Genomic DNA, 27948 nt, shown 5'->3' on the forward strand with positions numbered 1-27948 from the left:
TATTTATTTATTCATTTATTTATTTATTTATTTATTTATTTATTTTATTTATTTTTTTTATTTATTTATTTTTTTTTTCTAAATCTCCGGACATTTTAGCAATAAATTTTCAAACATATTACCCAGACAATGTAGCAACTGCATGCGCGGCGGGCGGTGCGGCCGCTCGGGCCTGCCGTCACTTTAGAACAGGTGGTGGAGGAGGAGGACGTGAGACGTGAAGGTAGTCAACGCTCCGGCTTGGTAAGATTGCTTTACTTCTGTATGTGAAGTTGTATTAAGGTAAATAATTCACCAACATGCATGTATAGTTCATTGTGAGGCGCCAAGGATAGTGAGTGGAATGAGAGGGAAAGGTGTAGAGTGGTGAACTTATATAATAACTACCCAATGACCGCGTCGCACTACAGTCGTTAGCACATGTGGCGGTGCATAAGAGGGCGGGGTGGTGCATCAGGAACACACTAGTGATAGATTGGTAGCAAGCAGTTCAAGGTTACAAGTTATAGTTATATACTTTAAGTTGGTCAGTAACAGTTAGTAATCGCAGCAAACGAGCGAACCAAGCCTCGTGCATCCTCTTTAAGTGTAGCAGTTCAATGTACGTGTAGCCTTTACTGCAAAACGAATTCCTACGATATTAATTACAGATACTGAACAGAGTTATTATACAGTATTATTGACCACGAAGTAGCTACACTGTGATGTTTTAGTAAGCCTTGCTCATCCTACATTGGACAGGAGCATGTGGCGAGAGTGATTACGCCGCCAATGGGAATAAACAATCCAACATTTACGTTTTAGTGCAACAAGCTCCGGGAAAAAAAAAACTCCATAGCGTATTCACTCGCCACGGTTGAGTGTCAATGCACTGTCACGTGCAGACTTGACCGAACTCCACAGTGGCTACGGAGAATTGGTGTGTGTGTGTGTTTCACTGTTTGATCTGCTGCAGTCTCTGACGAGACAGCCAGACGTTACCCTACGGAACGACCTCAGAGCTCATTATTTCCGATCTTCGGATAGGCCTGAGACCAGGCACACACCACACACCGGGACAACAAGGTCACAACTCCTCGATTTACATCCCGTACCTAATCCCGTACCTACTCACTGCTAGGTGAACAGAGACTACACGTGAAAGGAGACACACCCAAATATCTCCACCCGGCCGGGGAATCGAACCCCGGTCCTCTGGCTTGTTAAGCCAGCGCTCTAACCACTGAGTTACCGGGTGTGTGTGTGTGTGTGTAACAGCCGTCCTGACTGGTATCAATGCGTTCATTGACTTCGCAACTCTCATGTCAAGGCGTGCAAGTCGCCACCCTCTCCATGGAATATCTTACTACAACTGCCTTCATATCATTGACTTCTTTCACAGTGTAACTGACTAATGCAGGACAGGGGCCGGATGTTCAAAACATCGTAGCCTTCCATTACCAAGCCACGTCCGCACTGGGAGCAAGAAATCGGGCGACAGCGACACCGAGAAACCAATGGAGGTGGCCGCACTGGCTGCGACCAGAGATGGTATTGACTTCCCCGCGGGTGGGTGGAAAGGGTGGAACTTTTCTCGCGGGAGTTCTTTGGTTGAGAATAAGCGGTGTCAGATGTTTTTATACAAGCTGCTCTATCTCACCCAAGAAACTAGATGTAATATTTTTGTTGATACTATTAGAGTCGGCAGTAATTGCAGAACTTAGATAATACTCTTTCTATCTTTTATCGCTATTTTCATGCAAACTGTTCCACTGATCTTGCTAACTGGCATACCTCCCCTCTTCCTGCGGCCTCGCTGCACAAGGCTTTCCCTATTATGTCCGCAACTCTCTAACGCAAGAGTGAACCAGTACTCTCAATCAATCTCAATCTAACGCAAGAGTGAACCAGTACTCTCAATCATTCATGCCTTTCACTGGTAAACTCGAGAACTCCCTCCCTGCATCTATATTTCCGACTTCCTACGACTTATCTTCTTTTTTAAGAGGGAGATATCGAGGCATTTGCTCCCTAATTTTGGCTGACGCTTTTCCTCTCTGCAGAGAGCCAGCACACAAGTGGGCTTTTTTTTTTTTTTTTTCACTTTGCCCTTGGCTGGCCCTTTTCCTTACATAAAAAAAAGTTGGTAGAAATAAAATAAAGAAATCATGGTGAATTGAATCAAAATACCGCTCTGAAATGTTTACAACGGTTTATTTATGTCCCCCGTATTCAGCGACTATGATATGAATGCTAAAATAAACTCAAGTTGTACAGTACATAAAAGTCTCTTCAGCACGATGGTGTAAGCAGATTTTTCCTATTCTGTCTCGTAAACGAACCATGAGACGCTTTGTAACATTTTCTTCTTGCTTCTCTTGCTCGCCGATGGTGGCTTGCTCTCAGCCTTCACCAATGGAATGAAAGGATGGTAATGGAATGAAAGGATGGTGGTGAGGATGACGCGTTGCCTTGAGGGCTACATGCAGCTCCTTGCTTCCTTTATAACAACGCTATTGATCTTAGTTATTTTATAATGGATTCCTTCATTGTGTTTTACGATATTATGGTATTCGTTTTCTTTCTCCTCATATACCGACTTAATAGAATTTTGGTGATGCGCTTGTCACTTGCCTTGAACTCACTGATGTGAGGGTGGGAGAGGGCAGGGAAGGTGGTCGCTTCAGTATACGCACTCGCATCCAAGCCACAGAGAGGAATGCTAACCAGCCATGGGTATAAAAGCGTGTCCCTCACACACTACTGTGATGCATCAAACAAAAAGTAGTGACGGCATTTGTGGCAGAACACCGGAGAAAAATAGCTAAAGGTTAAGACTGTTTCTGGTAAATTTATTTCCATACAACATTCTCTCATCAGGTCAGTCATAAAGTTTGTGGTGGGGCAAGTGAGCAAGGATTGAGGACGGCAAGGCAAGCTGGGTGGTCTCCACAGCCAGCCTGATAGTATCCACTCCACTCTCTCTTATATCCACCAAGGGAGGCAGTGCACCACATCTCACACAGGTAAGGTCATGTATTCACCTAGTTGTAATGTGTGTGTGTGCTTACGCGTGTGTGCAGTGAAAGTTAATGAAATTTTGTAATGAAGAAAAGGTGAAATTATTGAATTGTAAGATGTACAGATTCTCAGTTTTCTCTGAACTTTGTGTCTGTCAGAGATGAATGTGATCAATCTGTGTTATTGATTACTTTGTGGAGGCATCTCTGTCTGAGGAGAAATGAGAGATGAGTGGCTGACTTGTATTTATTTGTTAGGTGTTGGTGAGTGCAGTTTGTGTGTGTTTGTATGTGTAAGGAGGGATGAGTGACTGATAAGCACATGTTCCCTGGGTGTTGGTGAGTGCTGCGAGGGTTTGTGTTTCCTGCCAGGATGTGATGCACCGGTGGCATGGCATCGAGGGAAACACCTCGTTGCATCACTGCCCAGCACTTTATTGAACACATGAAGGTGCTCCACAGTTTCAAGAAGGGAGTGGCATACACATTTTGCTGCAATCCAAGTAAGGCAAACAATTTGTGACTACTTTGACGTTGTTGCACAGAGGCCTTGCTTGGCTGGATTTTTTATAGACATTCCTGTACCACAAATATGATTACGAGTGAGCTTTTTTGACAATTTCAGATTGATAAGATTACATGAAGGTATATGACTGCTAAACATGAAATTTTGTCGACTTTTCTTTTTCTTGCAGGCTTTTGGAGGTCCAGTGGCACACTGCACACTGCTTTCATTTCCAATGTATGATGCCTTCATTCTCTCTCTCTCTCTCTCTCGGTGGCTGGGTGGCGTAGTTTGTTAACGTGTGTGTGAGAGAGAGAGAGAGCACCTTTATTTACCTTTTTATTCTGCTTCTTCCTCGCATTCCTGTCCCAACCACATCCTTCATCCTCTCTCTTTTCTCAATTTATTTTGCTTCCTACTTCTTCACAATATTAGGATATAAAACTAATTACTTGTTGGAGAGAGAGAGAGAGAGAGGATGTTGTTGATTAATTTATTGCACCCTTGGCATCATACAATGGAAATTGAGGACAAATTATAGGAATTACAGCAAATAGTCACACACACACACGGTAGCTCAGTGGTTAGAGCGCTGGCTTCACAAGCCAGAGGACGGGGTGGAGATAATTGGGTGTGTCTCCTTTCACGTGTAGCCCCTGTTCACCTAGCAGTGAGTAGGTACGGGATGTAAATCGAGTGTCCCGGTGTGTGGTGCGTGCCTGGTCTCAGGCCTATCCGAAGATCGGAAATAATGAGCTCTGAGCTCGTTCCGTAGGGTAACGTCTGGCTGTCTCGTCAGAGCCTGCAGCAGATCAAACAGTGAAACACACACAGCGTAGTGTAGTGGTTAGCACGCTCGACTCACACTCGAGAGGGTCCGGGTTCGAGTCCTGGAGGCGGCGAGGCAAATGGGCAAGCCTCTTAATGTGTGGCCCCTGTTCACCTAGCAGTAAATAGATACGGGATGTAACTCGAGGGGTTGTGGCCTCGCTTTCCCGGTGTGTGGAGTGTGTTGTGGTCTCAGTCCTAACCAAAGATCGGTCTATGAGCTCTGAGCTCGCTCCGTAATGGGGAAGACTGGCTGGGTGACCAGGAGGCGACCGAGGTGAATTACACACACACACACACACACACACACACATCTAGCAGTAAATAGGTACAGGATGTAACTCGAGGGGTTGTGGCCTCGCTTTCCCAGTGTGTGGAGTGTGTTGTGGTATCAGTCCTACCCGAAGATTGGTCTATGAGCTCTGACCTCGCTCCGTAATGGGAAGACTGGCTGGGTGACCAGCAGGCGACCAAGGTGAATTACACACACACAGACATATATCACACAGACACAGGCATATACAAAGAGTAACAACAAATAATTCATTGTGACCAAAAGGTGACAAGGTGATGTGGTCAGCAGCTTCTGAAGAGCAGATGACGTGCCAGGACACAGTCAGAATTGTCATGTGTCAGTATAGGTAGTAGGTCCTGACACACAGCAAGCAGTGGCTGTCTTTGAGGACAGATCACTGACTTATGGGCAGGTCAGGCAGTGCTGCAGGGTGTTGCCATTAGGGATGTAGCACACAGGGCAGGAAGAGAACTGTGGCACATCCAGTCCACTTCTCCAGCGACTTGCCAGAAGCGGTCTGTATTAAACAGAGTCTGGCTAACACCACATCGTGCCTCCTGACCCTGAGGCCCCAGCAATGATACTTGTATCTGTGGTGATGAGGTTTAGCAGACAGTAACTCAACACCACCGTTGTCCTTGAAACACCTCAACCAGTTTCTCGCATTCGCTACTACTTCTCTTGTATGGATCCCAGCTTTGTGAGGCCCTATGATCTGAGCTATGTTTACAGGTGTTAATGACTTCCTTTTATCCACAGTCACCAAGCTATAGCCCAGAAACAATGGGAAACACAAACAACAGATGGCACAAATGATAGAATGACGGCGCAACACTTCCTCTCCCCACGACAGCCATATGGGCATTGAGGCCGTAGTGTGGTGTGTTGGGAGGCAGTGATGTCATGCTAACGGCTGGTATCCTGCATGCCATGATGGAAAATGGTGCCCCTGGAAACGCCAAGGTTTTCCGTCATGGCATTATGCTGGGGCACTCAATCTGGATAATACCATGACGAGCACTGTATGTTTTTCACCACATTTATAACATGAATGTGTTAGAGAAAGCACCAGTGAATCCTTTGAGGTAACTAAAACTCTTAGTTGTGATGGAGTAAATGTAATTGGTAGTTACTTTCTTGTCCTTGAAATGTGAGCAGGTAATTTGGGCAAAAGAAAATGAGGGGCTTGAAAGTAGCTGAAAGTTTGTTTTAAAACCAAGTTTAAGGTGAAACTTGCACATAGAGACCCCATGTATGTGCACAAATGGGGCAAGTTTCACCTTTAAATTTGTCTAACTTTTGGCTACTTTAAAGTCCCACCCTCTTTTTTTTTTTTTTTCATTTATTTATTTATTTTTTTTTTTATTCATTTTTTTTTACCTGCCTATCCCCCCCCTCTCATTTCAAAGGCAGGAAAGTAACCACCAATTACATTTACTCCAATCACAACCAACAGTTCTTGTTACCTCAAATGATTCACTGGTGCTTCCTCTAACACACATTACATACACATGTGACAAATGTAATGCAACATACACTCTACAAACAACATGACATCAATTACAGGTAAGAAGTCTTATACATTTGTGTAGAGAGACAATAAAGAAAAATACAAGAGTTACAACAAGTACACTGCCAAGTCTTAAATCCTAACACCTTCCTTCTTTTATTACATGACCTTGTGAGAATAAGTAACACATCTTTGTATGCCTCACAATAAAGCAAAGGCTGGGAAGTAAATGTTCTCACTTTAGATAGGCCCGCAGTCAGTGGTGCAGCAGCCATGTGTGCCATAGTTTTGGCACACTGGCAGCTTGGTACAGGAACTTAGCCTTGTGGGTCACCTGTGGGGAAGCAGACAAGAAGAGAGTTAGTGGTGAGCTTCACCTGTGAACTAATTTGATGATGGTTTATGGTGAGCCTAGCAATATCAAATACCAAGCCCATTTCTCTGAGTTTCCCAGATTAGAAAATGCTTAGCAATACCACAATGAAGTAAACTTCATTCTAAATTTCCATCATATTGAGTCCAGCACAATAAGTAAAGCTGGCCTATAAAGTTAAGCATATATATAGATGCCAGCACTAGTGTTTATATAAGCAGTCTAATGAGGTGATGACTGTGTGTATTTCTCCCTCAGGTCAGGAAGCAATGTGAAAGGAGAAAAAAGGATACAAAGAGAGAAAATGAAAGAAGAAAAAAAATAGGAACACACACACTGCGGAGGGTGGTGGAGAGGGAGATGTGGTGACGCTCTGATCACAGGGAGGGACAGGACATGGACCAGATGGAGTCTGAAGGTTTAGTTTTTGAGAGAGTTGAACCAATTAAAGCAAAATTGAAGCCTTTACTTGGTGTGAGGCTTCCAGGTGTTGCTACTAAGAAATTATATAGCAAGAAGTGAAGTGTTGGCATCTGTACTAGAATTCAAGGAGACAACACAAAGAATGGTGCATTACCTGATACAAGAAGAGCAGCGTCTATCATTTGCCAGCTGTGCCGTGACAGATGCCGTAACCCTTTTTCAGAATGCCTCACTCCCACACACTTCCTACTCTTGGCTTCCTCCAAGTAACTCTTGTTCCCAAAGACCTGAACAAAGAACAGACATTATAAAATAATGCTATTGAACCCAGAGTAGAGGAAGAATTGTTACTTTTGAATCAAAAGGAATAAATGTCCTTACATTTCTCTATAACCAATTAGTACAAAGTTTAACTTAATAATCCTTCCATCGTGTGGTACATGGTAGAGTGTTAGATGAATGGAACAGACTCATTAATCAGGCTGTTAGTACGGTGTCATTGGGAGCTTTAAAAGATCAAACAATTTATGGATCAGGATGATGTGGAAATAAATTTATATATTTCATACAGGATCTGACACAGGTGGGCTTGACACCTTGCAGTTTCCCTTACTTCCTATGTTCTAGTGTTAGCAAGTCCTTACATAAATAATCTTCAAAACAGAGGGACTGCTACATGTGGGTCTGATGGCTGCTTGCAGCTTCTCCTATGTTCTCAGGTCAACAAAGCATCCTTTTATTATGCCTTCCCAAAGAGGGAAGACTATGTATAACAAAGTTAGTCATTGAATTGTAACCTGTCAAACACATTAAGAAATTTGAAGACATAAATGTATCAGAGGCAGAACAAACTATCCCTATAAAAAGAATGATAAACACACAACAATGATCATACACTCACTGAAGAAAGAAAATCCAAGAACACACTTAAGGGGGTATCACACTGGCCTATGATACGTGGAACACGAAACACAGTTCCTGCTATGAAACCAGGAATGCTAGCACACACAAGCTGTCAGCATTCTTGCTATCCTGGGTAAATGGTCCACCAACTGAGATCAAAACTTATCAAAACAAACCAGCCAACACCACTACCAACACGAAAACATGCCGCTTACAGTTGAACACATGCTTTGTGCTGGACTAATTACATTTGCACTTGGTGTACTTGAAGAAGAGGAAGAAGCTAGACAAGAACCAAGGGCAAGAAAAAAAGGTGCACAACGGCGACTTTGGAGTCGAGAATGGTTACAAAGAAGGCAATCGAGAAGTCAGTTCAGGACGCTTGTCCAGGAGTTGGCATTTGAAGACCTGGCGAGCTATCAGAATTGGATGCTTGTCAGCAGAGCACAATTCTACCATGGTATTTCCTTTGCAGGTCAGGTGTAGGTTGCGAAGCAAAGCATGGCCCATGTTATGACTGCAAATTATCAACATGGTATCTATATTGCTTCTTTCTAGATTAATGAAATATTATTTAATATTCCAATATAAAAAAATATTAGCTTTTAAAAAATGAAATAATAGGTTTTCTATCGCATATTTCATGTTTATTTTTCTGTTGGGATAGCACACAAGGATAGCACACAACTCAGCTCCAATAATCCCAGGCAAGTTCCAGCTATTTGGAGAGGATGTTCCTTGTCCCGCGTATAATAGACCAGTGTGATAGCTCCTTTAAAACCAGCCTTTTGAACGCACTTTAAGATGCAGATCTTCAACATGCCGGTGTCCCCCTCCCTGTGGCACAGCACGACTACCGGCGCCAAGGGCCCCGTGTTGTCACAGATGAAGGAATGGCGTTGGCTCATCAGATTGTGCAGGGCATTGTTCAGGATGCTCAAGGCTTTCTGTTGGGTGAATGCACTCTTTAGATACAATGCTCAGAATAAGACACTGCTCTTGTATTCGCACTCTCTTCACACTACGTAATGTTATATTAAGCGTAAAATCACAGGAAAGTTTACATATTTTAAAAATGGAACAACAGGATGAGTGTGCAAGTATTAAGTGTGAGGACTGGAGTGAGGGAAACTCTCCTGCCACAATTACTCCCTCTGTAGAATTCCAGGCAACAGGTAGCAAAGATGTGATGCAAATATGTGTTACAGACAGTACGTAATCACATAAAACACAATAATCACAGATTCAGACCATCCCAGCAGTGCCCTCCCACCTTCAGGCAGGCTTCATCACCCCTGCAATGGGCCAGGTGCAGGTAGAGGAGGCTGAACCTGCCCCATCAGTGCCCATGTGAACAGAGTAGTCGTGCTGGCTGTCTCCTTCGGCCACACCCACATCCAGGATCTCCAGCAGCACCTCCATTATCTTCCTCCACTGCTCCAGGTATTCTTGGACAGCTGGAGGGAAAGCTGCTTCTATTAATATCAATTGTTTCTAGCAGGAGGTTTCAAGACACTGATCATCAAACTTTGGACAATGATTTTGACTATTAGGTACTCAATATCAAATTTTGACTATCCTTTGAACTACACTCATTAATCCTCAAATTCTGAATTATCCTTTTTTACTATTCTCACCCATAAATTCTGGAAACTCTTTTGACTGCACCAATTTATCCTCAAATTTTGATGACCACTCAGACTACACTCTTTGGACACTGGTAGCCTCTGTTGCCCAAATCCTGGGTCTCCATTCATATAAATGAAGGAAAAGTTTTTCACATACACAACAGCAAAAGAATATTTATCCTTGTCACCAAACATAACAAATCAATAATTTTCCTCTTCCTAGCATTTTCTCTGGCAATAGTAAACACTACAAAGTACGCTGCCAAGTGTACATCCCAACACCTTCCTTATATCACAACATGACCTTGTAAGAATGAGTAGCATATTTTTGTATACCTCAGTCTAAAGCAAAGGCTGAGAAGTGAATGTTCTTGAGATCTTCAGGATCAGTAAGGCAGTGCAGGGTGTCGGCCAGACCGTCAGACAGGGACAGGGATGATCAGCAGTGCAGCAACTGTGTGTCCTGTAGTTTTTGGCACATTCGGTAGCCTAGTAAAGGGACTTGGCCTCGTTGGTCAACTGTGGAAATGAAAATTTTAGTGGTGAGTTTTGTCTGTTAAATAATTTGATGATTAAAATATTTTTCCTCTAGTTTTCCTTGGTTTATAGTGAGCAAATAAATTTGATGATTAATGATGATATGGCTGTAAGATATGACTAAGAAAACACAAGAAAGAAAGATGGAAGTGGCAGAGATGAGAGTGGTGAGATGGATGCTGGGAGTGATGAGGAGGGATAAGATCGGGAACGAGAGAATTAGACGGATAGCCACGGTGAAACAAGTGAGAAAGAAGATGCATGAAATAAGACATTGCAAGAGAAGAGTTGAAGAATGGATTGGAATAAGAATGATAATGTCACAGGAGGAGGGAGTAAAGCATGGTTCATATGAGTGATGTTTCCCCATGCTCCAGCAGCAACTTAACGCCAGAACACTGTTTGGATGCATCTGTTCGTGTTTCTGGCACCTCTTCAGCCATGTTCCTGAGGTATTGCTAGGATGGTCGTCTTGTTCCCATGTTCCAGGATTTCTTGTGTCCTCACATCAAAAAATGCTAATAAATCATGTCTTACGAGTTGATGTGGCCAAAAAGTGTGGCGATATCTCTGTGCAAATTGGCAGAATGGTATATACCTAACTAGAAGGCTTGAATAGCAAATTATAACAAAACTAATATAACATTACTGGTAAATTTTTGGTTAAGTGCATCCGCTAAGATCTTTGCCCTTGAAATCTCTAACTTTCATGAATTTCATCACAACCAACAATTTACATAACTTTACCTGTGTTAGCTAAACCTGACCTAATCAAACTCCAAAGCTGCAAGAATGTTAGATGCACTACCAAAAATGTATTATATATATATATATATATATATATATATATATATATATATATATATATATATATATATATATATATATATCTAGTGCCAAGCTCACGGGTTCCCAATCTTCTTATGACAAATTACATTAAAAAATAATGTCTTGTGAGTTGATGTGGCCATAAAGTGTGACAATACTCCTGCATTAAGGGACGGAAGAGCTTAGATGCCTCTAGGGCAAGTCGTATGTCAGAATAAGATAAACTTAACAAAAAAAAAAGTAAATAAATACAATAAATAAATAACTAAATAAATATTTTAACCAACTAACCTAACATTATTGGTTAATTTTCTGTAAAAAGCATCCTAAAAAAATTAACACTTGAATTCACTAATTTCATCATAATTAACTACTTATTCTAAGTTTGCCAGTATTAAAATTTATCATTAACCTAAATCTAATCAAACTCAATATGGGTCAGGCAAACCCAACCCCAAATCAAATTCTCCAAAGCTGTAAGAATATTGGATGCACTACCAAAAATGTATTATCTACCCAGGGGTTCCCATTCTTCTCTCTGCCCACACCCCTATTCATTTATTTATTTTATGACATTTTAAGTGGCTCCACACAACCAAAGACTTGAGCTCTACATGCATAGTCTACTGCAACAGTAACAAATTCCTGTACTGTGTGAACAATGAGCATCTGGTGATCCAGCAAGGAGGGAACACACTGCTTAAAAAATATGAACATAGAATACCGGTATCTAGGGAAACATTGCGCTTAATAGGAAGTGGGAGATTCAATGTCAATGGGATGACTGTATACAAGACGACTTTAGAGAGAAGGACCTCAGAGAAGAGTAAACCTTAAACAAGAGTGTGTGGAAAATGTTCATAAGAAAATGCAATCCCATAGAGATAAGGGAAAAGCAAGAGAATAAGTTCAGCTAAGGTTAGGTTAGGTTAGGATAGATTAGATTAAACTAGATTAGGTTTAGGTTAAGTTAGATTTGGTCAGGTTAAATTAGATTATGTCAAGTTAAATTAGACTAGGTTAGGTCAGGTTAAATTAATTGGACTAGGTTAGGTCAGGTTACATTAGAGCACAGTAAAGATTTTCTTCCCGACATGGTGGAAGACTAAGGATTTTTTTCTGACATAGCACAAAAACTTTCCCAGATTGCTTGTGTCATCATTATTGCCGATTGTGCTTTCCTGGTGCATACGGATGTGTTTAAATTAGTTCTGGTCATGTAATTGCCATATTTTGGGTCATTCTGATACTTTACTCCCAGAAATTACTCCCTTTTGTGTCACCCCACCCAAAACCCCCCCTTCCCACAGGTCCTCAAGATTGCTGTGAGGTAGAGGGTTAGTGGCACTTTCCAAAAACATTACACTATCACATTACAGCAATACAATAGGTTTTGTGATGGTATGGAAGAAATCATTAAAAAAATAATGCAGTGGAGTTATGCTAGACCTTTAGCTATGATCCCAATTGCTACTGTTAATGCTAGACTGGCCTTTGTTTTCCACGGCTTGACCGATACTAAACCCTACCCTTCATTGTACTCGTCCCTCTAAACACCCTTCCACCAGTGATAACAAGTATACTAACCAAAAAACAAGCCCTAAGAAATGCAACGCTAAGTGAATCCTGCCCTGCACTGTACTTCTACACAACGACCAGTGACAAGTATACTAACCAAAAAGCAAACCCTAAGAAATGCAATGCTAACTGAATCCTGCCCTGCACAGTACTACCGGTGACAAGTTTAGTTACTAAATGAAAAGTCGGCCCTAAGAAATGTAACGCTAACAATTGAATCCTGCCCTGCACAGTACTTCTTCCTTTAAACACCCTTCCACCAGTAACAACAGTATGATGATGCAGTGGTCTTGTATGTGTATGTGTGTGGTATGTGGACACTAGTATGAAGTATGAGGAAAGTTGTGTGTATGAGTATGCTGAAACTAGTGACAACAAGAACACAAACCAAAAAGGAAGCCCTAAGAAATATAACACAAACAACTGAATCCTACCCTGCACAGTACTTCTTCCTCTAATCACCTGCTAACAACTAAATCCTACCCTACGCTGTACTTGTCCCTCTAAACACCCTTCCACCAGTGACACCACTAAGTATACTAACCAAAAAGCAAGCCCTAAGAAATGCAATGCTAACCAGGGTCACCATTGGGCAGAATTGAGCTATTCCCTTTATTTTTTCATAAGTTATATACTTCCCTGATGCCTAACTAAAGCAATAGGGAGTCAGTTTAGGGTACATATCTCAAGTCATTTTTCCTGGTATTATTGCAGTTTCAACCAATACACCACACATAACTATACACATTCTCACGGTCTAGATCACACTTCTACGAGAATTTCTAACCCATTTTACCCTATCGAAATTAATAATAACTTCAGGACAGACTTTAGGTTAGGTTTGATTTCCCACCCTAAAATAAATAACTTCAGGGCAGAATTTAGGTTGGGTTACAGTTTGATTAGGTTAGGTTTGGTCTCCCCCACCCTAAAACCCCACGTTCCCAGGAGGTCCTCAAGCTTTAGACATAGGGAAAAATAAATATAAGATAGGGTATATTGGTTGAAGCTCCAAATTTACCTTTTTCCTAATATACATCTGCTCCAGTCAATTCTTCCTTCATAAGACTGACGTATCCGCAGAATTACGTTACTCACTCTTAATTTTCTTCCACATGGTACTTTATGCCTACCAAAACCACAGCAACAAGGGATAGCCAACCAGGTGAGTCAAACATGCCAGGAGCCCCACACTGAACACCCTCCTGTAAACAATCAATTACTATAACTAACCAAATTACATAAAAATAGAGCCAACTAAGCCCTGGCGTTTGCTCACCCTAAGCCCGAAGGTGTCAAGGAAAGGCAGGCCACGAGTACAGGTAACAGGTGATCTTGCAACAGGTGACTCGGGATTTCTTGTTATTAGGCCTATGGAGGTCTTCTTATGAGCCCTGGGAGTGGTTCTGAGACGCTATCATAGGCGTGGCACCTGACCCAGTCCTTCATCAGAGAGAGAGAGAGAGAAAGAGAGAACCTTGATCTTGGTGGTACAGGTGAAGCTTCCTATTACTATTATTATATTTTCTGTAAGTACAATATTATGACTGGCTTACTTCAATAAAAGTCTAAAGGAAATACAGGAGCGGGCATGGAGTTCAGAAGTGTACCAGAGAAAGTGATGAAAAATTGTGAATACTTTGGTCAACTCTTGTACTTGTTGTGTATTTGGGAGCATTTTGAGTTGTATGGTGTTTTGAGTGTATTTTGGAATGATTTTGTGTTTAAGGGTTTGGACGAGTGTGGGGATGATTTAGGCTTATAATGGGTATTTCTAGTGAGTTTTGGGTGTGCTTATCAGTATATTAAGAAGTTGCATGATGTTTTGAGTGTATATTGGGTGTTTTAAGTGGTTTGGGTGTGGAGAGCGGTAATTTTTGGGGGTGTGGGGATGGTATTGGTGTATATTTGTGTGTTTAAAGTGAATTCTTAGTGTGTTTATTGGCATGTTGACGTGTTTCGTGCTGGTTTGAATGTCTTTCGGGTTAGTTTTCAGTGTTTCATGTGCTTCAGGTGTGTGGGAACTGTTCTGAATGTGCTTGGGCGTGTGTGTATCTTCTGAATGTGTTATTATTATTATTATTATGAAAGGTTTATTGTGTATATAAGTGCTGGAGCTGGGCACACATCTTGTAAATGCTTAAAACAGTCCATATATTACTTATAATGCTGTTTATTGTTGCATATCGCAGAATTCAAGGCTGGACTAAACTGATTCTCATATTCTGACGCCAAGTAGATGTTACATAGAAAACCAAGCATTGAATGGAAGACTTAAGTAAACGTAACTCTTCGCCGCACTTATACTTTTTCTTCTGAGTGTGGCAGTGGTGGTGGTGACGAGGGATGAGGGTGGGTGGTCACATGATGATGATAATGATGATAGTGATGTTAGTAATAAAGGTAATAAAAATAATAACAATAATATGAATATGAATAATAGTAAAAATAATATAAAAACACCACCACCATCAACATCAACAATAATGATGATGAAATAACAACAACAATAACAATAGTAATAATAAAGGTAATTTTTCACCACTACATGAATAATTAACTATTTACACACTTCAATCACGAATAAAAACAAAACAAAAGACATGAAAAAAAATTATATGACACTATATGGGGAATTTCTAACATCTTAGCGTCTTGTCTCAATCAGTTCTAACCCCTTCAGTACCATGCCACGTTTTCACATTTATTCTGCTTACTATTTGGCAATTCTATACTGGTTCGGAAACTCATGCTGGGATTAAAATAGTAAATACTCTAGCCATTAATCTTTTGACCTCCATAAACCCCTCCTAATGCTAATAAAAATGATCTAATCGCACCCAAATATAATGGTAAAATTGCGTCTTAGTATTGAAGAGGTTAATAGTTTGAACGTCATAAGAACTAGCGAGGAACGTACTGAATGAATGACGACTAGCAAAGAAAAAGAGAGCAAGCGAAGGAGTGACACGGCCAGTATTCTGAAACGCTCTGGTCTCACCATCACTAGTTTCCAAAGGCTCTAGTTGAAGATACTCTTGTTCTAAGGGTATTATCATGGTTCAGGCGATGGATTAGCAAGATTTCTAGTTTATCATAAAAACTGTCTTGAAAATCCGGCAAGTTGTCTCTATGGCCTTGGAAATTTGTGGTGAGAGGGGAGAAGGTGTTTATGGATGCGGACGCGAGAATGACGATTAGAGAGTGTAGTGAGGAATCGAATGAGTGACAATGAGAGGAAAGTAAGCGAGTGAGAATAATAACAAGAAAACCTAACCAGGAAGAGAGATTGTGTGTGAGTGGGAGAGTGAGTGGAAAAATTGGGCTGCGCTGGGAGAGAGGAAGCGAACCAGTGAGTGGGAACAGTGGCAGTGGTGAAGTTAGTGGCGAGAAACGTACGGAAGAGGACGAGAGGAGCGAGTGAGAGGAGAGGCCTGTCTACACACAACACACACACATACACACACACACACACACACACACACACACTCTCTCTCTCTCTCTCTCTCTACTCCACAAACAGAACGTGAGGGGAGGTAGGTGTGGTGAGACAGAGATAGAGAAAGGTGGGTGGAGGGGGGGTGAAGGGGAATATAGTTCTATACAGCTCTATCTCTGTATATATTGATCAGGTTCATGTCGTGTGTAGATGTGGGCTGACCAACCAATGGAAATTACCCTGGAGAAAGCGCTAACCAATCAAAAATCGCCATTCAAGAGCTCCACCCTACAGAAAAATGTCAACCAATAGAAAGACACCATTTTTTTTCTTTTTTTTTCCGCTCCGCCCACCACCACCACCACCACCACCACCGCCTCCACTAACTCTGAATTTGTTGTCGTGTTGAAGCTGTTTCCATTAAATCTAATATATAAATACATGATCAAGTGTTTCTCTCAGTAATGTATGTATGACCCGTAAATATTTGATGACTTTAATTAATTGCCACACCTCTGCCGATTCACAAACAAAGGAAGACAATGCGTGAATGAGTTTAAACGTGAATGAATGAATGAACGAATGCAAGTGATGTGTGTATAAGCTTATAGATCATACGAAACAGTATTCTATGTTGAGAAAGAAAACGAATATGCAGGTTTATCAGTCATCACTCGTATGGGTTTGTATTCTCAAGCACTTCTATGTTTCACCTTCAACTAATTCAAAAGGCTTTATTTAAATTTACACGAGTTTTTTTTTAAGGTATTTCTACGGTTCTAGAGGCAGACTGACAAGATTTTTATCTTATTAACTGGAAAAATACTCTTGAAAATCCTCCAATATTTCAAAAGGGTTTTATCTAAGTTTACATGAGTTTTCTAAGGTATTTCTACGGTTCTAGAGGTAGACTGACAAGATTTCTATTTTGTTAATTGGAAAAATACTCTTGAAAATCCAGCTAATCATCTCTGTGGTCTTGGAAAATAGTCGTTGCGCTTCACCTCCACTATTTCAAAAAGCTTTATCTAAATTTATATGAGTTTTAAGGTGTTTTCACAGTTCTAGAGGAAGAATGACAAGATTTCTACATTATTGATTGGGGAAACACCCTTGAAAACCGCGCTAATCATCTCTGTGGCCTTGGATTGTGCTTCACCTCCACTATTTCAAAAGACTATTAAAATTTATACGAGTTTTGTGTTTTCACGGTTCTAGAGGCAAAGTGACAAGATTTTTACATTATCAACTGGAAAAACACTCTTAAAAATCCTACTAATCATCTCTGTAGACTTGGAAATAGTCGTGGTGAGAGAATAAAGCGTTTTTAAGCAAGTTTTTACGGTTCTAGAGGCAGAGTTACAAGACTTCTACATTATTAACTGGAGAAACACTCTTGAAACCCCTCCCCCGCTAATCACCTCTGCATGTGGTCTTGGAAAATAGTCGTGTTGAGAGAGTATAGCGTTTCGGAATACTCATCTTAAACTCACAACAATTCTTTTATCATATTCTCTATTTTTCGATAACCGATAGGAAGGTTTCATCTATATACCTACCATCCTTGTCATAATCATTCCTTATGCAGTTGTGAGGATCGAGACTCTTCTTAGAAACCTTGCAATAATATCTGTCTCCTTCAGTAACTTTTCTTATATATGATGGTGGTGGTGGTGGCGGTGGTGGTGGTGGTGGCGGTGGTAGAGGTTTTCAGAGAACCACGTAATAATATCTACCTCCTTGAGTGTTTCTAAGTAGTGTTGGTTGAATAAGAAAATAATAAATCCACATCCTTGAGTTTACTTTTTTCTTTTACACATCTTTCCTCGCAATCTTCAATAAACAATCCTATAACGACTTTCTGGGTAATAAATTTTCAGTAACACATACTAAAAAACAACTTAACTCCTTCAATATCGGGACACATTTATACCTTGAGACTTGTGTATACAATTAGACCATTCTATTAACATTAGGAGGAGTCCATGGAAGTCAGAAGATTAATGGCCACGGTCTTCACTATCTTCATCCCCGACGTGAGTTTTAATTAAGCCGTATCACCAAACAGTAAGCAGAATGAATATGGAAACGCGTCATGGTACTCAAGGATCCTTTAACTACTTCAATACCGGGACACATTTTATACCTTGAGATTTGTGTACGATTAGACCATTTTATTGACATTAGGAAGAGTCTATGGAAGTCAGAAGATTAATGGCCACGGTCTTCACTATCTTAATCCCCTACATGAGTTTTAAGCTGTATAGAATCACCAAATAGTAAGCAGAATGAATATGGAAACGCGTCATGGTACTCAAGGGGTTAAATGTACGTCGCCTCTTCTTCCCCCATGCACTCATCACTGTTAAGGTTTCTTCTTTATACGCAAAGCTTTTAGAGTCCACACCGAAACTTCTCATTTCCTTTGTACATTGGCAGTCCCGCTCTCCCTCTCCCTTGTACTCTCTCCCTCCAGTGTTTGTCTGACCATTGTTGACTGCCAGCGTGGGGAAGTGGTCCGAATCTGTGGGGGAGGTGGAGGGGCATGGGTGGGGGACGCAGGAATGGGTTTCTCGTGTACCGCCATCTCTCTCTCTCTCTCTCTCTACTCTCTCTCTCTCTCTCTCTCTCTCTCTCTCTCTCTCTCTCTCTCTCCACGAAAAGCCAGACTAGGAACAGAAACTCGTGCTGCTCATTAATCGGGTTTGTTTTCTTGTATTATGCTTGTGTAATTCACCTCGGTCTTCTGCTGGTCACCTAGCCAGTCTTCCCCATTACGGAGCGAGCTCAGAGCTCATAGACCGATCTTCGGGTAGGACTGAGACCACGTCAACACACAACACACACCGGGAAAGCGAGGCCACAACCCCTCGAGTTGCATCCCGTACCTATTTACTGCTAGGTGAACAGGGGCCACACATTAAGAGGTTTGCCCATTTGCCTCGCCGCTTACCGGAATTCGAATCCGGGCCTCTCGATTGTGAGTCGAGCGTGCTAACCACTACACTACGCGGTGTGTGTGTGTGTGTGTGTGTGTGTGTGTGTGTGTGTGTGTGTGTACCCTGACGTTATGCATGTCCGGAGAAACCCATCTACACACACACACACACACACACACACACACAGTGCCGCCACGGTGTCGAGGAAAAGGAGGGCAAAGATGATTGGATGTCAGAGTTCGACAGGGAGGGCGGGGGATGCTGGGGGAGGGGGCGAACTGAATGGAACTCCTCTTCTTGCCTTACGTGTGGTGTGTGGTGAGTGGTGCGTGGCGTAGCGTATAGCCTTTCCTGGCCTGGCGTGGCGTGGTGTGGTGTGGCGTGGTGTGGTATGGTATGGTGTGGTGTGGTGTTGCCTCACTCAGGAATCTCATACCAGGCCATAAATACTCGTGTCATGATTTTTTTTTTTGTCTCATCTTTTTTTCTATTTTTTTAAACAGCGTATACATTATGCATGAGATTAAGCAAATTAAGCAAATTCAGGAACACGAGAGAGAGAGAGAGAGAGAGAGAGAGAGAGAGAGAGAGAGAAGGGGCTTTAATTAAATATGATTAAAAAATTTGCGTTCAGAAAGGAATAGGCTGCGGTGGTGGTGGTGGTGGTGGTGGTGGTGGTGGTGCTTCTCTTACCATAGATGTAGCTGTACTTAACCTAACCTAACCTAACTACCATAACTTTCCCACCATAACTTCCCATAATATACTCCTATATATCCATCAGCCCTGATCTATATATCCGTCTGTCTGTCTACCCATCTAGCTGTCTGTCTGTATGTATGTATGTCTGTCTAACCCAGGAACAAAATCATAACACGGCACATTTTATTATTACTCCTTTTTTTCCCCTCAGGATTTCCACTTTAATAAAACCCATCTTAATTCGCTGTAATAATTCCTATACTCCATCCCGCGCAGTTAGCGGAAGCCAGACTTGATTGGATATTAAAGTTGGATACGAAATTTCTCGTTAAGGGTTACGTACGTAGGTTGGTGTGGGGCGGGTATAGGTGGCTGGGCAGGTGGGTGGGCAGGTGAAGGCAGGTAAAGGTAGTCTTATATACAAGGTAATAGTGGTTCGTTTTGAAGGGTATTATCTAATGATGATAAAATACGATTAACATTCATTACATCCTGAGGGAGAAGAGAAATGGAGGAAAGAGAAAGAGTGAGAGAGTGAGAGAGTGAGAGCGGTTGAGGGTCAGGGAGGACATACCAGAAAAGAGTGAAACTAATTGTCCATATATCGCTTTCTCCCTTCATTTCCAATGGCTCGCGCGCTCACCTTATATTTCTGCTTCCTTCCGTCCCTCCCGCCCTTTCGCACTAGGAGACTCACCAGTGTTCAGAAACGCCTTCCTCTCTCACTACCACAACTTTCCAAGACCACAGACACAACTAACTGTGTTTTCGAGACAGTTTTTCAGTTCAATCAACGAGAAATCTTGCAAATCCATCAGCGGAATCATAAAATATCCTTAAAAACAAGAGTATTTTCAACGAGACCCTTTTGAAAGCAATGATGGTGAGAGAGTAAAGCGTTTCAGAATATGGGCCAAAATCAGACAATGCTCTCCACACTCTTGCAGTCCTCAGGCGGTTCGTCTCTCCGCGCGGGGGTGATACTAATAAGCAGGTTTGGAGTAATGCATTTGTTGTAGCGTGTCTGATGTGATCTTCATTCATGCTGCTTTCGCCTGGGAATATCTTGCGCCTTGATGCTGCTGCTATTTAATTTACTTCCCGCCTGCTCTTGTGTTGTGAATCTCGCCACGCTGCCATGTATGTATATGTAAAGGGGGAAGGGAAGCAGCCCTGCAGCCTCCTCATCCCTTCCTTCCTCTCTGCTACATATATTCACTGAAAACTCGTCCCCTAGGCTTCCCTACAGTAGTGTTTAATTTCATCCCTATCCTTGCCTCATCCTTCCCCTTTCGATTTCTTCTTTGTGCTGTTTTCCTCTCCCCTCTCTTCCCTCTTCCTCCCTCGGACAACAAACCCCTCCCTCTCGAGACCGCCCAGTACCGCCCACCTCGCGTCATTGGCTCCTCTCCTGCGTGGCTCCTCCTCCTCTTATCTCCCCGGGGCGGCGGCATCATGTCTCCCGAAGTTGAGCTTCACATTTCACTTGTCCGTCGGTCTGGGAGGTGCCTGGGATAATCAGTGGTGAGGCTGGTAGTGTTTCCTCCCTCCCTTAGCTCGGAGTACCTACCCACACATCCTCTATTCCGACTGCCGCTGAAAAAAAGTCAAGGAACAGACGAATCCCAAACTGTTATTGTGAGTGCGAGAGAAACAGTGACCAAAGTGATTGTCGGTATGGCAGCGCGCGGGGTCCTCACTAGACTACGACTGCTGGGGAATTGAGTGTTAGTGTGGTTGGTGGTGGTGTGACGCGGGGAGTGCACTGGCGCGGCACCATGGTCCAGGAGACTGAGGATATGGCCGGACACCATTACAGCACAGGTAGGAAGGGCATGGCAGGGCAAGGAAGGACAGGGCAGGGCAGGACTCGAGACTGTGTTCCCCTCTCTTCTCTTTAGCAATCCCCCTCGTGATCATTTGCCGTGTGTGTGTGTGTGTGTGTGTGTGTGTGTGTGAGAACATAATATAGCGTCACTTCCTCAGGTGTTAGTTTTGTAAGAAAAGTTTAGCAACACTCACCAAGAATCAGATCAGTCCAGGGTCGTGATGTTCGTCCGACCACCACCCGCTGAGGGCCGGCGAGCCACCTGCTTGGAGATCCTCAGTGCCAGGGATCTAAAGAGCGCAGGAGTGAAGGGTCTATCAGTGTTTCTCCAACTGAACCGTCTTGTTACTGTTGTTATTGTTTCGAGCAGTAGGATTCACCTGTCTCAGAGGGAGATTCAAACGAGCTTAGCACCGCCAGTACTCAAACTTGTCATCGTCATACGAGCACTTATTCAACAGTTCTAATCTGCACCACTGTTGGGATCAAATACACATATTAACACTATTGAAATGTAGTGCACTTCATATGTTTTCACGTAACTCGACACCATCCTTTTGAAAACCTAAGAGGAGGGCAGAGTGGCGAGGCAGCACCGCTAGAGCTTACTGTAAGGCGGCCGTCAATTCATTCATCAGCAGCGTGACGGCATCAGGCTCCCCGTTCCAATATTGGCGCCTTCATCTGCATAATCGGAGGGGTCGGGAAGGGACTACATGCATAAATTATCATTGCTTAGATCTACTGAATTTTTCTCCTGTAAAACTTTGATACTTTCGTGCGTTCGCGGCTTGGCAGGTGCTGGAGGGCGCGGCGTGACATTAGCGGTGAGTCGGTGGCGAAGGTGTAAAAGGAAAGGTGGTTTGTGACGCAGGAAAAACACACGAGTCTTGTTCATCTGCTTATTTCTTCACAAATACTGTCTTGCTAGAGCTGAACATTTTATTCTCTCTTTGTTTCTTCCTCTCTCTTTTGAGTAAGTAGTACTGGTAGTAGCAGTAGCAGCAGCAGCAGCAGCAGTAGTAGCAGTAGTAGTAGTGGTAATGGTTGTAGTAACACTAGTTGTACTGATGTTACTGATAGTGGCCCTCCTCCTTTCCTCCTAACCTCTTCCTCTTCTTCCTACTACTCTCATTACTACTACTACTACTACTACTACTACTACCACTACTACTACTACTACTGTTACTTCTGATAATATTAGTGTAGCTGTTTTTACTACAATGTCGCTGTTGCTAATGCTATAATTAATGACGATGAGGGCGATGGAAGTGATGATGATAATAATAGTGATAATGTCTGACAGTGTAGTATTCATGGCAACATATGGGAGTATTTACATCCTAATTATTTAATGTTTTGAGATACGATAATTGGGAATACATTGAATACAGCCAATAAATTGAAGAACTCTACTATAATCAGTCGTAAATCATGAGGCAAAGAGGACAGATGTTTAACGCCTTCATTACTGGGACGCATTTTTACCGAGAATTTTTGGGTATGATTAGACGATTTTATTTACATTAGGAAGGGTATATGGAGATCAGATGATTAATGGTGAGAGTCTTCACTATCTCAATCCTCACATAAGTTTCTGAAGATGTATAAAATCATTAAATCGTAAGAAGAAAAAAAAATATGAAACCGTGTCATGGTACTGAAGGGATTAATGAAGAAACTGTCTCTGGTATCAGTGGAGTGAATTTAAGGTTGCCATTATATCGTGTAACATTTTAACTCCCCTCAAAAAATGCAGATAATGTATAAATGGCGTCCGTAACGAATGCACGGTGGTGAAAAAATAACGTTTATTGCCTACACTGCAGAGTTTTGAGATTTTGGTATTGGGAAGGACTTTTTATCGGGCACTGCCAACCCTTCGCCCTGCAGTACAACATAGCGATGCTCTATATCCGCAGACAAAGGCAAAAGATGAGGCGGAGCAACATAATATCTTATCCACAAACAGCCCAGTCACAACAGCTGCAGGATTCACGTACGATTGGTTATTTGAGGTGATATTTGAGGCGGGGAGGTATAGCGCGGGTGCAGAGATGTGAGAATAAGCTAGAGCGGAACAAAGGGTCATGATATTTATGTACTCGTGTGGTGAGAGGAACAAAGACCAGTTCAATTGTGTCATATTCTTAACACTTTGCTTCAAACACGTCGCCCGCCAGGTGTGCGGTCTGTGGTGAGCAGTTAGGTAGCAGCCCCAGGAGCCCCGCCCGCCCCTGGGAGTCGCTGCAGGATGGCGACCCCGGCGCGGACTGACGAAGACTGCGTGGCACCCGCTGCCTCTGTACTCCCGATGTCCACTCTTGCCGCCGCCGCCGCTTCGATTCCAAGTTGGGTTGGAATGGCAGTGACAATAGCACGGCCATGTTCCGCAGATACCGGTGAGATACAGATTTTGGTGCCAGCTTATTCTATACTCCGTGGAACACTGTATATAACTTGTAGGGTGTCCTTTGCTCCACGCCTTTTAATGCCACTGTACGGGGCCACGGTAACACTGAAGCTGAAATTTTCGGATCCTGTAAATATATGCATTGGAGATCCAGGACAGAAGTAAGTTAAAGTCACGAAAGAAAAAGAATAAATTAAAAAACCCAATAACTCATGGACTCTCCTTGCTCAGTGTGGAGATGGTCAACAGGCAAAAAGTTTACCGTTGAGGATAATTTAGAGAGCTAGAAATTGCATTATGCTCAATGAATAAAAATATAAACAGAGAGGAAAAAAAAAACTAAATAAGACAATACACATGGTTTTAAGAAAGAAAAAAGAATATAACAGAAAACAACAAGCGTGTCATGGGAAGACCAAATGCATTGTGGAAAGAAAAGATGGCGCTGGAAACTTTTGTGGCAGAATTCCTCACAAAGGTACAGTGGCGTGACTCACGAAGGGGAGACCTGATTCGCTACTGAGCTTGTAATAGTTGCTGCTGCTTATGATGATCCAAGGGCAAGGCGTTTTACACACACACACACACACACACACACACACACACACACACACACACACACACACACACTCTCTCTCTCTCTCTCTCTCTCTCTCTCTCTCTCACGTGGATGACGAAAAGAAGGAAGGATGTGAAGCTGGAGTATACAAGTTCTCTTAGGAATGGTGTGGCGGCATCGTGTCGGTGTTTGAGGGATGTGCATCATTACATTGGTCTTCACATTACTTCAGGGTCTGGCTGGGGTCCGCAGTGGATGAGGAATCTATCGGTCGTGAGGGTGCAAGGTAATGTTTGCGCCAATGATGTTTCACGAGTGTGGTATTGGATAAGGTCTTGCAGTTAGTGTTGATTATTATTACGTGGTTATGTGTTATGATGATGACATTCCGTCTTAATGTTGTATATGACCTGATCAGATGGTTTAGTTGTTGCTCTCTCTCTCTCTCTCTCTCTCTCTCTCTCTCTCTCTCTCTCTCTCTCTCTCTCTCTCTCTCTCTCTTTCTTTCTCTCTGGGAATAAAACACATGTTCTTTAGAATTTTACTGCTAAAGAATCAAGAGTTTCCTTTGTTTCGCCAGTGTGTCTCTAAGGCGTTGCCAAAGTGAAGATAAAAGATGTGAGGTGTGGATTGCATGGGAACCTTATACAGCAACACGAAAAGAAAGCGCTCGTGCACACACACACACACACACACACACACACACACACACACACACACACACACACACACACACAGAGAGAGAGAGAGAGAGAGAGAGAGAGAGAGAGAGAGAGAGCATTCACAGAGGTATGTTTCAGCAATTAATTCAATATTACAAACTCTCTTATTTATATCGACAGCTGCGTTCGTTGACGCCAAACGGAATCGCCCATTTTGTCGGCCATGGCTTGTTTGCTGAAATGTTTCGTTCTGTTATACATATACATACCACCATATGTAGAGACCCACGCGCGCGTGTGTATATATATATATATATATATATATATATATATATATATATATATATATATATATATATATATATATATATATATATATATATATATATATATATATATATATGGTATGAAAAGAATGTATGTCCTGGTAAAGGTATTGGTGAGCCATACTTAAAAGTTTCATTGCGCATCACACACATGGGAAATTACACACACACACACACACACACACGGACACACGGACACACTAAGCTTGGCCGGCAATACTGAACCACAAACTTCTATTAACAGGTGATTGAAGCGCACTGGTTTCCTTCACAATGAAAATGAGGCCAGTTGTGTGATCACCACCACGCTGAGCTAACAGTCACCCATCATAGGCTTTGCTAGGAAGATCAAAGCACCAAGCGAGCACAGTGTGAAGAATGAAGCGATAAGAACGCTGTTACTGTGTGTGTGGAAGAAAAATCCTAAATTGGAACGCACATTATCGGTAATATCAGTTGTTCTGGTGATTTGTAACAACGTGATTCTCTCTCTCTCTCTCTCTCTCTCTCTCTCTCTCTCTCTCTCTCTCTCTCTCTCTCTCTCTCTCTCTCATGTCCTCATAAAATCTGCTAATAACTAGTTTCAAATGTCTGTTACATACTAAATTTTGGAATATATGTAAAGTTACTCAACAACAACAACATTAACAACACCAACACCACCACCAACAACAACAACAACAACTCTACTACTACTACTACTACTACTACTACTACTACTACTACTAGCAATACTAATAATGTAAAACGCATTTGAGTCTAGGCGTAAACAGTAATTTTAGAAAGAAGGATGGCTGTCAGAGAGAGAGAGAGAGAGAGAGAGAGAGAGAGAGAGAGAGAGAGAGAGAGAGAGAGAGAGAAGACTGAAGAATACTTATCAAGAGTTTTTTCTTTTATTTTTTAGCTTAGTTTTATTTTAACCACGACATAAAAAAAACATACCATAATTTTGCTCACATATGGGAATCGTTATGGGTAAACACGAATATTTTGCTCTCTTTGGGGTCTTTGTTACGCCGGTTTTCCTTTTAATAATAATTTTCCCCCTCATAATTTATTTCCCCTTTTTGTTTCAGTAATCTATGTTCTTCACAGTAACGTATCGATTGATCACTATGACGCTTTTGTTTTGTGTCTATTCATCTACCTCAGATTTTTTTTTTTTTCTTTTTGTTCTTCTTTTGTTATTTTGTCTACGTCAGTTATTGCAAGTTTTTTTTTATTGTTTTTTTTTCTATTGTGCTTCTCTTGTTTTGTATTTATTTAAGTCAGTTATCATGTTTCTTTTGCTTCACTGTTGCTTGTCTTCGTCTATCACTGCGCTTCTGTTTTTATCATGTCTCTGTCGGTTAATTAACTTTTTTTTTATTGTTATCGTCTTCTTACGGTTATTACGCTTCATTTGTTTTACCCTCGTCTTCGTCTTATCTTATTTTATCGTCAGTTGTCTACATTGAACAGTAAAGCGTCTATCATTTTTTCTATGTAAGATGGTAAAGCTGGCAAAAGGCAACAACAATAAAATGATAATAAAAAAGGCCCACTTAGATGCCAGCCCCTTGCAGGTTTGATAGACTTAGCCATGCATCTATATTATATGAACACCACTTAGCATCTTCTACCCCATCAAGTGACTAAAGATGCGAATAGGTGTGATGGGGTGCGATGAGGGTGTGGTGGGCAGCTCCTCTCGTGAAATTCCTTATGTGAAATGATGCTGAGGGTGATTTGGCCTCGTAATTGAGTGAGACGTGTTACTCTGTAGCTTCTCCCTTTGTCTTGGTCAATAAAAGGTTTTCAGCACTCACTTCCATTGCGTTTGGCGTTTTCATTTGCTTATCCGTCTTAAGTTCTCTAATGTGCTAAAAGTTTTAAGGCTATGTAAGTAAAATATTCCCACTGTGTTTGATGTTTTCATCAACTTATCAGTCTTAACCCCTCCAGTACCATGCTGCATTTCCATATTCATTCTGCTTACTATTTATACAGCTTCAGAATCTTATGTGAGGATTAGAATAGCAAAGACTGGCCATTAATCTTCTGACCCTTCCTAATGTAAGTGAAATCGTCTAATCAAACCCAAAAGTCAGGGTATAAAATATGTCCCAGTATTGAAGGATTTAATTCATCTAGTCTGTTAAAAATCTCTTATTGTATGGAAGATATTTCTCAGCAGATTGATAGAAGCTAAGATTGCGAGAAAAAGCTGAATATCGGACGTAAGTGTGGTGATTCGAATATCTATCACCAATGTAATTCATCACCCCTACCTGGTCGTGCTCAAAGAAAACCAACAAATTTTTCCGTGCTTTCGTCCGATGGCTTGAGTGCAAAAGGCAAGGTGGCAGAAATAAAGGACATGTCAGTGATCTCTTCTTCTCCGAGTGGCGGTGTAGAGCCATACTTTCCGTGATCAGTGCTTCCTCCAGCCAGTGATAATTTAGTCATGCTTATAGCCATATATTTCACTGCCGTCACTTGCTTCTTTGACCGTGCTATTGTGGCGTTGAAAGAAAACAATCATTCAGTCACTCAATCAGAAAATTTTTGTTGCCGTCACTTTTTTTCTCTCTTCTTATTCATGGAAGTCCTATTTTTATATTGAATGCTTGTACACTGCAGTCTTCAGCTCGGAACGTATTATTTATTGCATATACCAGCGGTAATGCTTGA

The 27948-nt window shown here is 41.9% G+C and overlaps 1 protein-coding gene, 2 long non-coding RNA genes and 1 other non-coding gene across 8 annotated transcripts in view; 2 read left to right on the forward strand and 2 right to left on the reverse strand.

Annotated features, from left to right (window-relative positions):
• Positions 1-90: 90 nt before the first annotated feature.
• On the forward strand, positions 91-5953 carry LOC123504322. The gene is made up of 4 exons (XR_006674813.1): positions 91-243; positions 2860-3005; positions 3372-3502; positions 5387-5953. It is a non-coding gene; the product is annotated as an uncharacterized LOC123504322 (long non-coding RNA).
• Trnav-aac lies at positions 1164-1237 on the reverse strand. The gene has a single exon. It is a non-coding gene; the product is annotated as a tRNA-Val (tRNA).
• A 47-nt stretch (positions 5954-6000) lies between the features above and the next one.
• Positions 6001-21632, reverse strand: LOC123504321. 2 transcript variants are annotated; one of them, XR_006674811.1, is made up of 7 exons: positions 21510-21629; positions 13687-13850; positions 9801-9983; positions 9110-9293; positions 8635-8783; positions 7088-7220; positions 6001-6471 (listed from the first exon to the last, which is right to left on the reverse strand). It is a non-coding gene; the product is annotated as an uncharacterized LOC123504321 (long non-coding RNA). The 2 variants fall into 2 exon arrangements; XR_006674812.1 differs by having other exon boundaries at positions 6010-6471; positions 9110-9305; positions 21510-21632.
• LOC123504319 (LIM homeobox transcription factor 1-alpha-like) overlaps positions 20971-27948 on the forward strand; it is a 52670-nt gene continuing 45692 nt past the window's right edge. For 2 of the 4 annotated variants that reach the window (XM_045254743.1, XM_045254744.1), the window contains exons 1-2: positions 20971-21311; positions 23499-23717. In XM_045254743.1, the coding sequence (XP_045110678.1) occupies positions 23570-23717 (148 nt within the window). In that variant the 5' untranslated portion in view covers positions 20971-21311; positions 23499-23569. The remainder of the gene's footprint in view (positions 21312-23498; positions 23718-27948) is intronic. The other 2 variants (XM_045254745.1, XM_045254746.1) reach the window with 1 other exon arrangement.

This window comes from Portunus trituberculatus, chromosome 15 (assembly GCF_017591435.1).
Source record: "Portunus trituberculatus isolate SZX2019 chromosome 15, ASM1759143v1, whole genome shotgun sequence".
Taxonomy (NCBI): Eukaryota; Metazoa; Arthropoda; class Malacostraca; order Decapoda; family Portunidae; genus Portunus; species Portunus trituberculatus.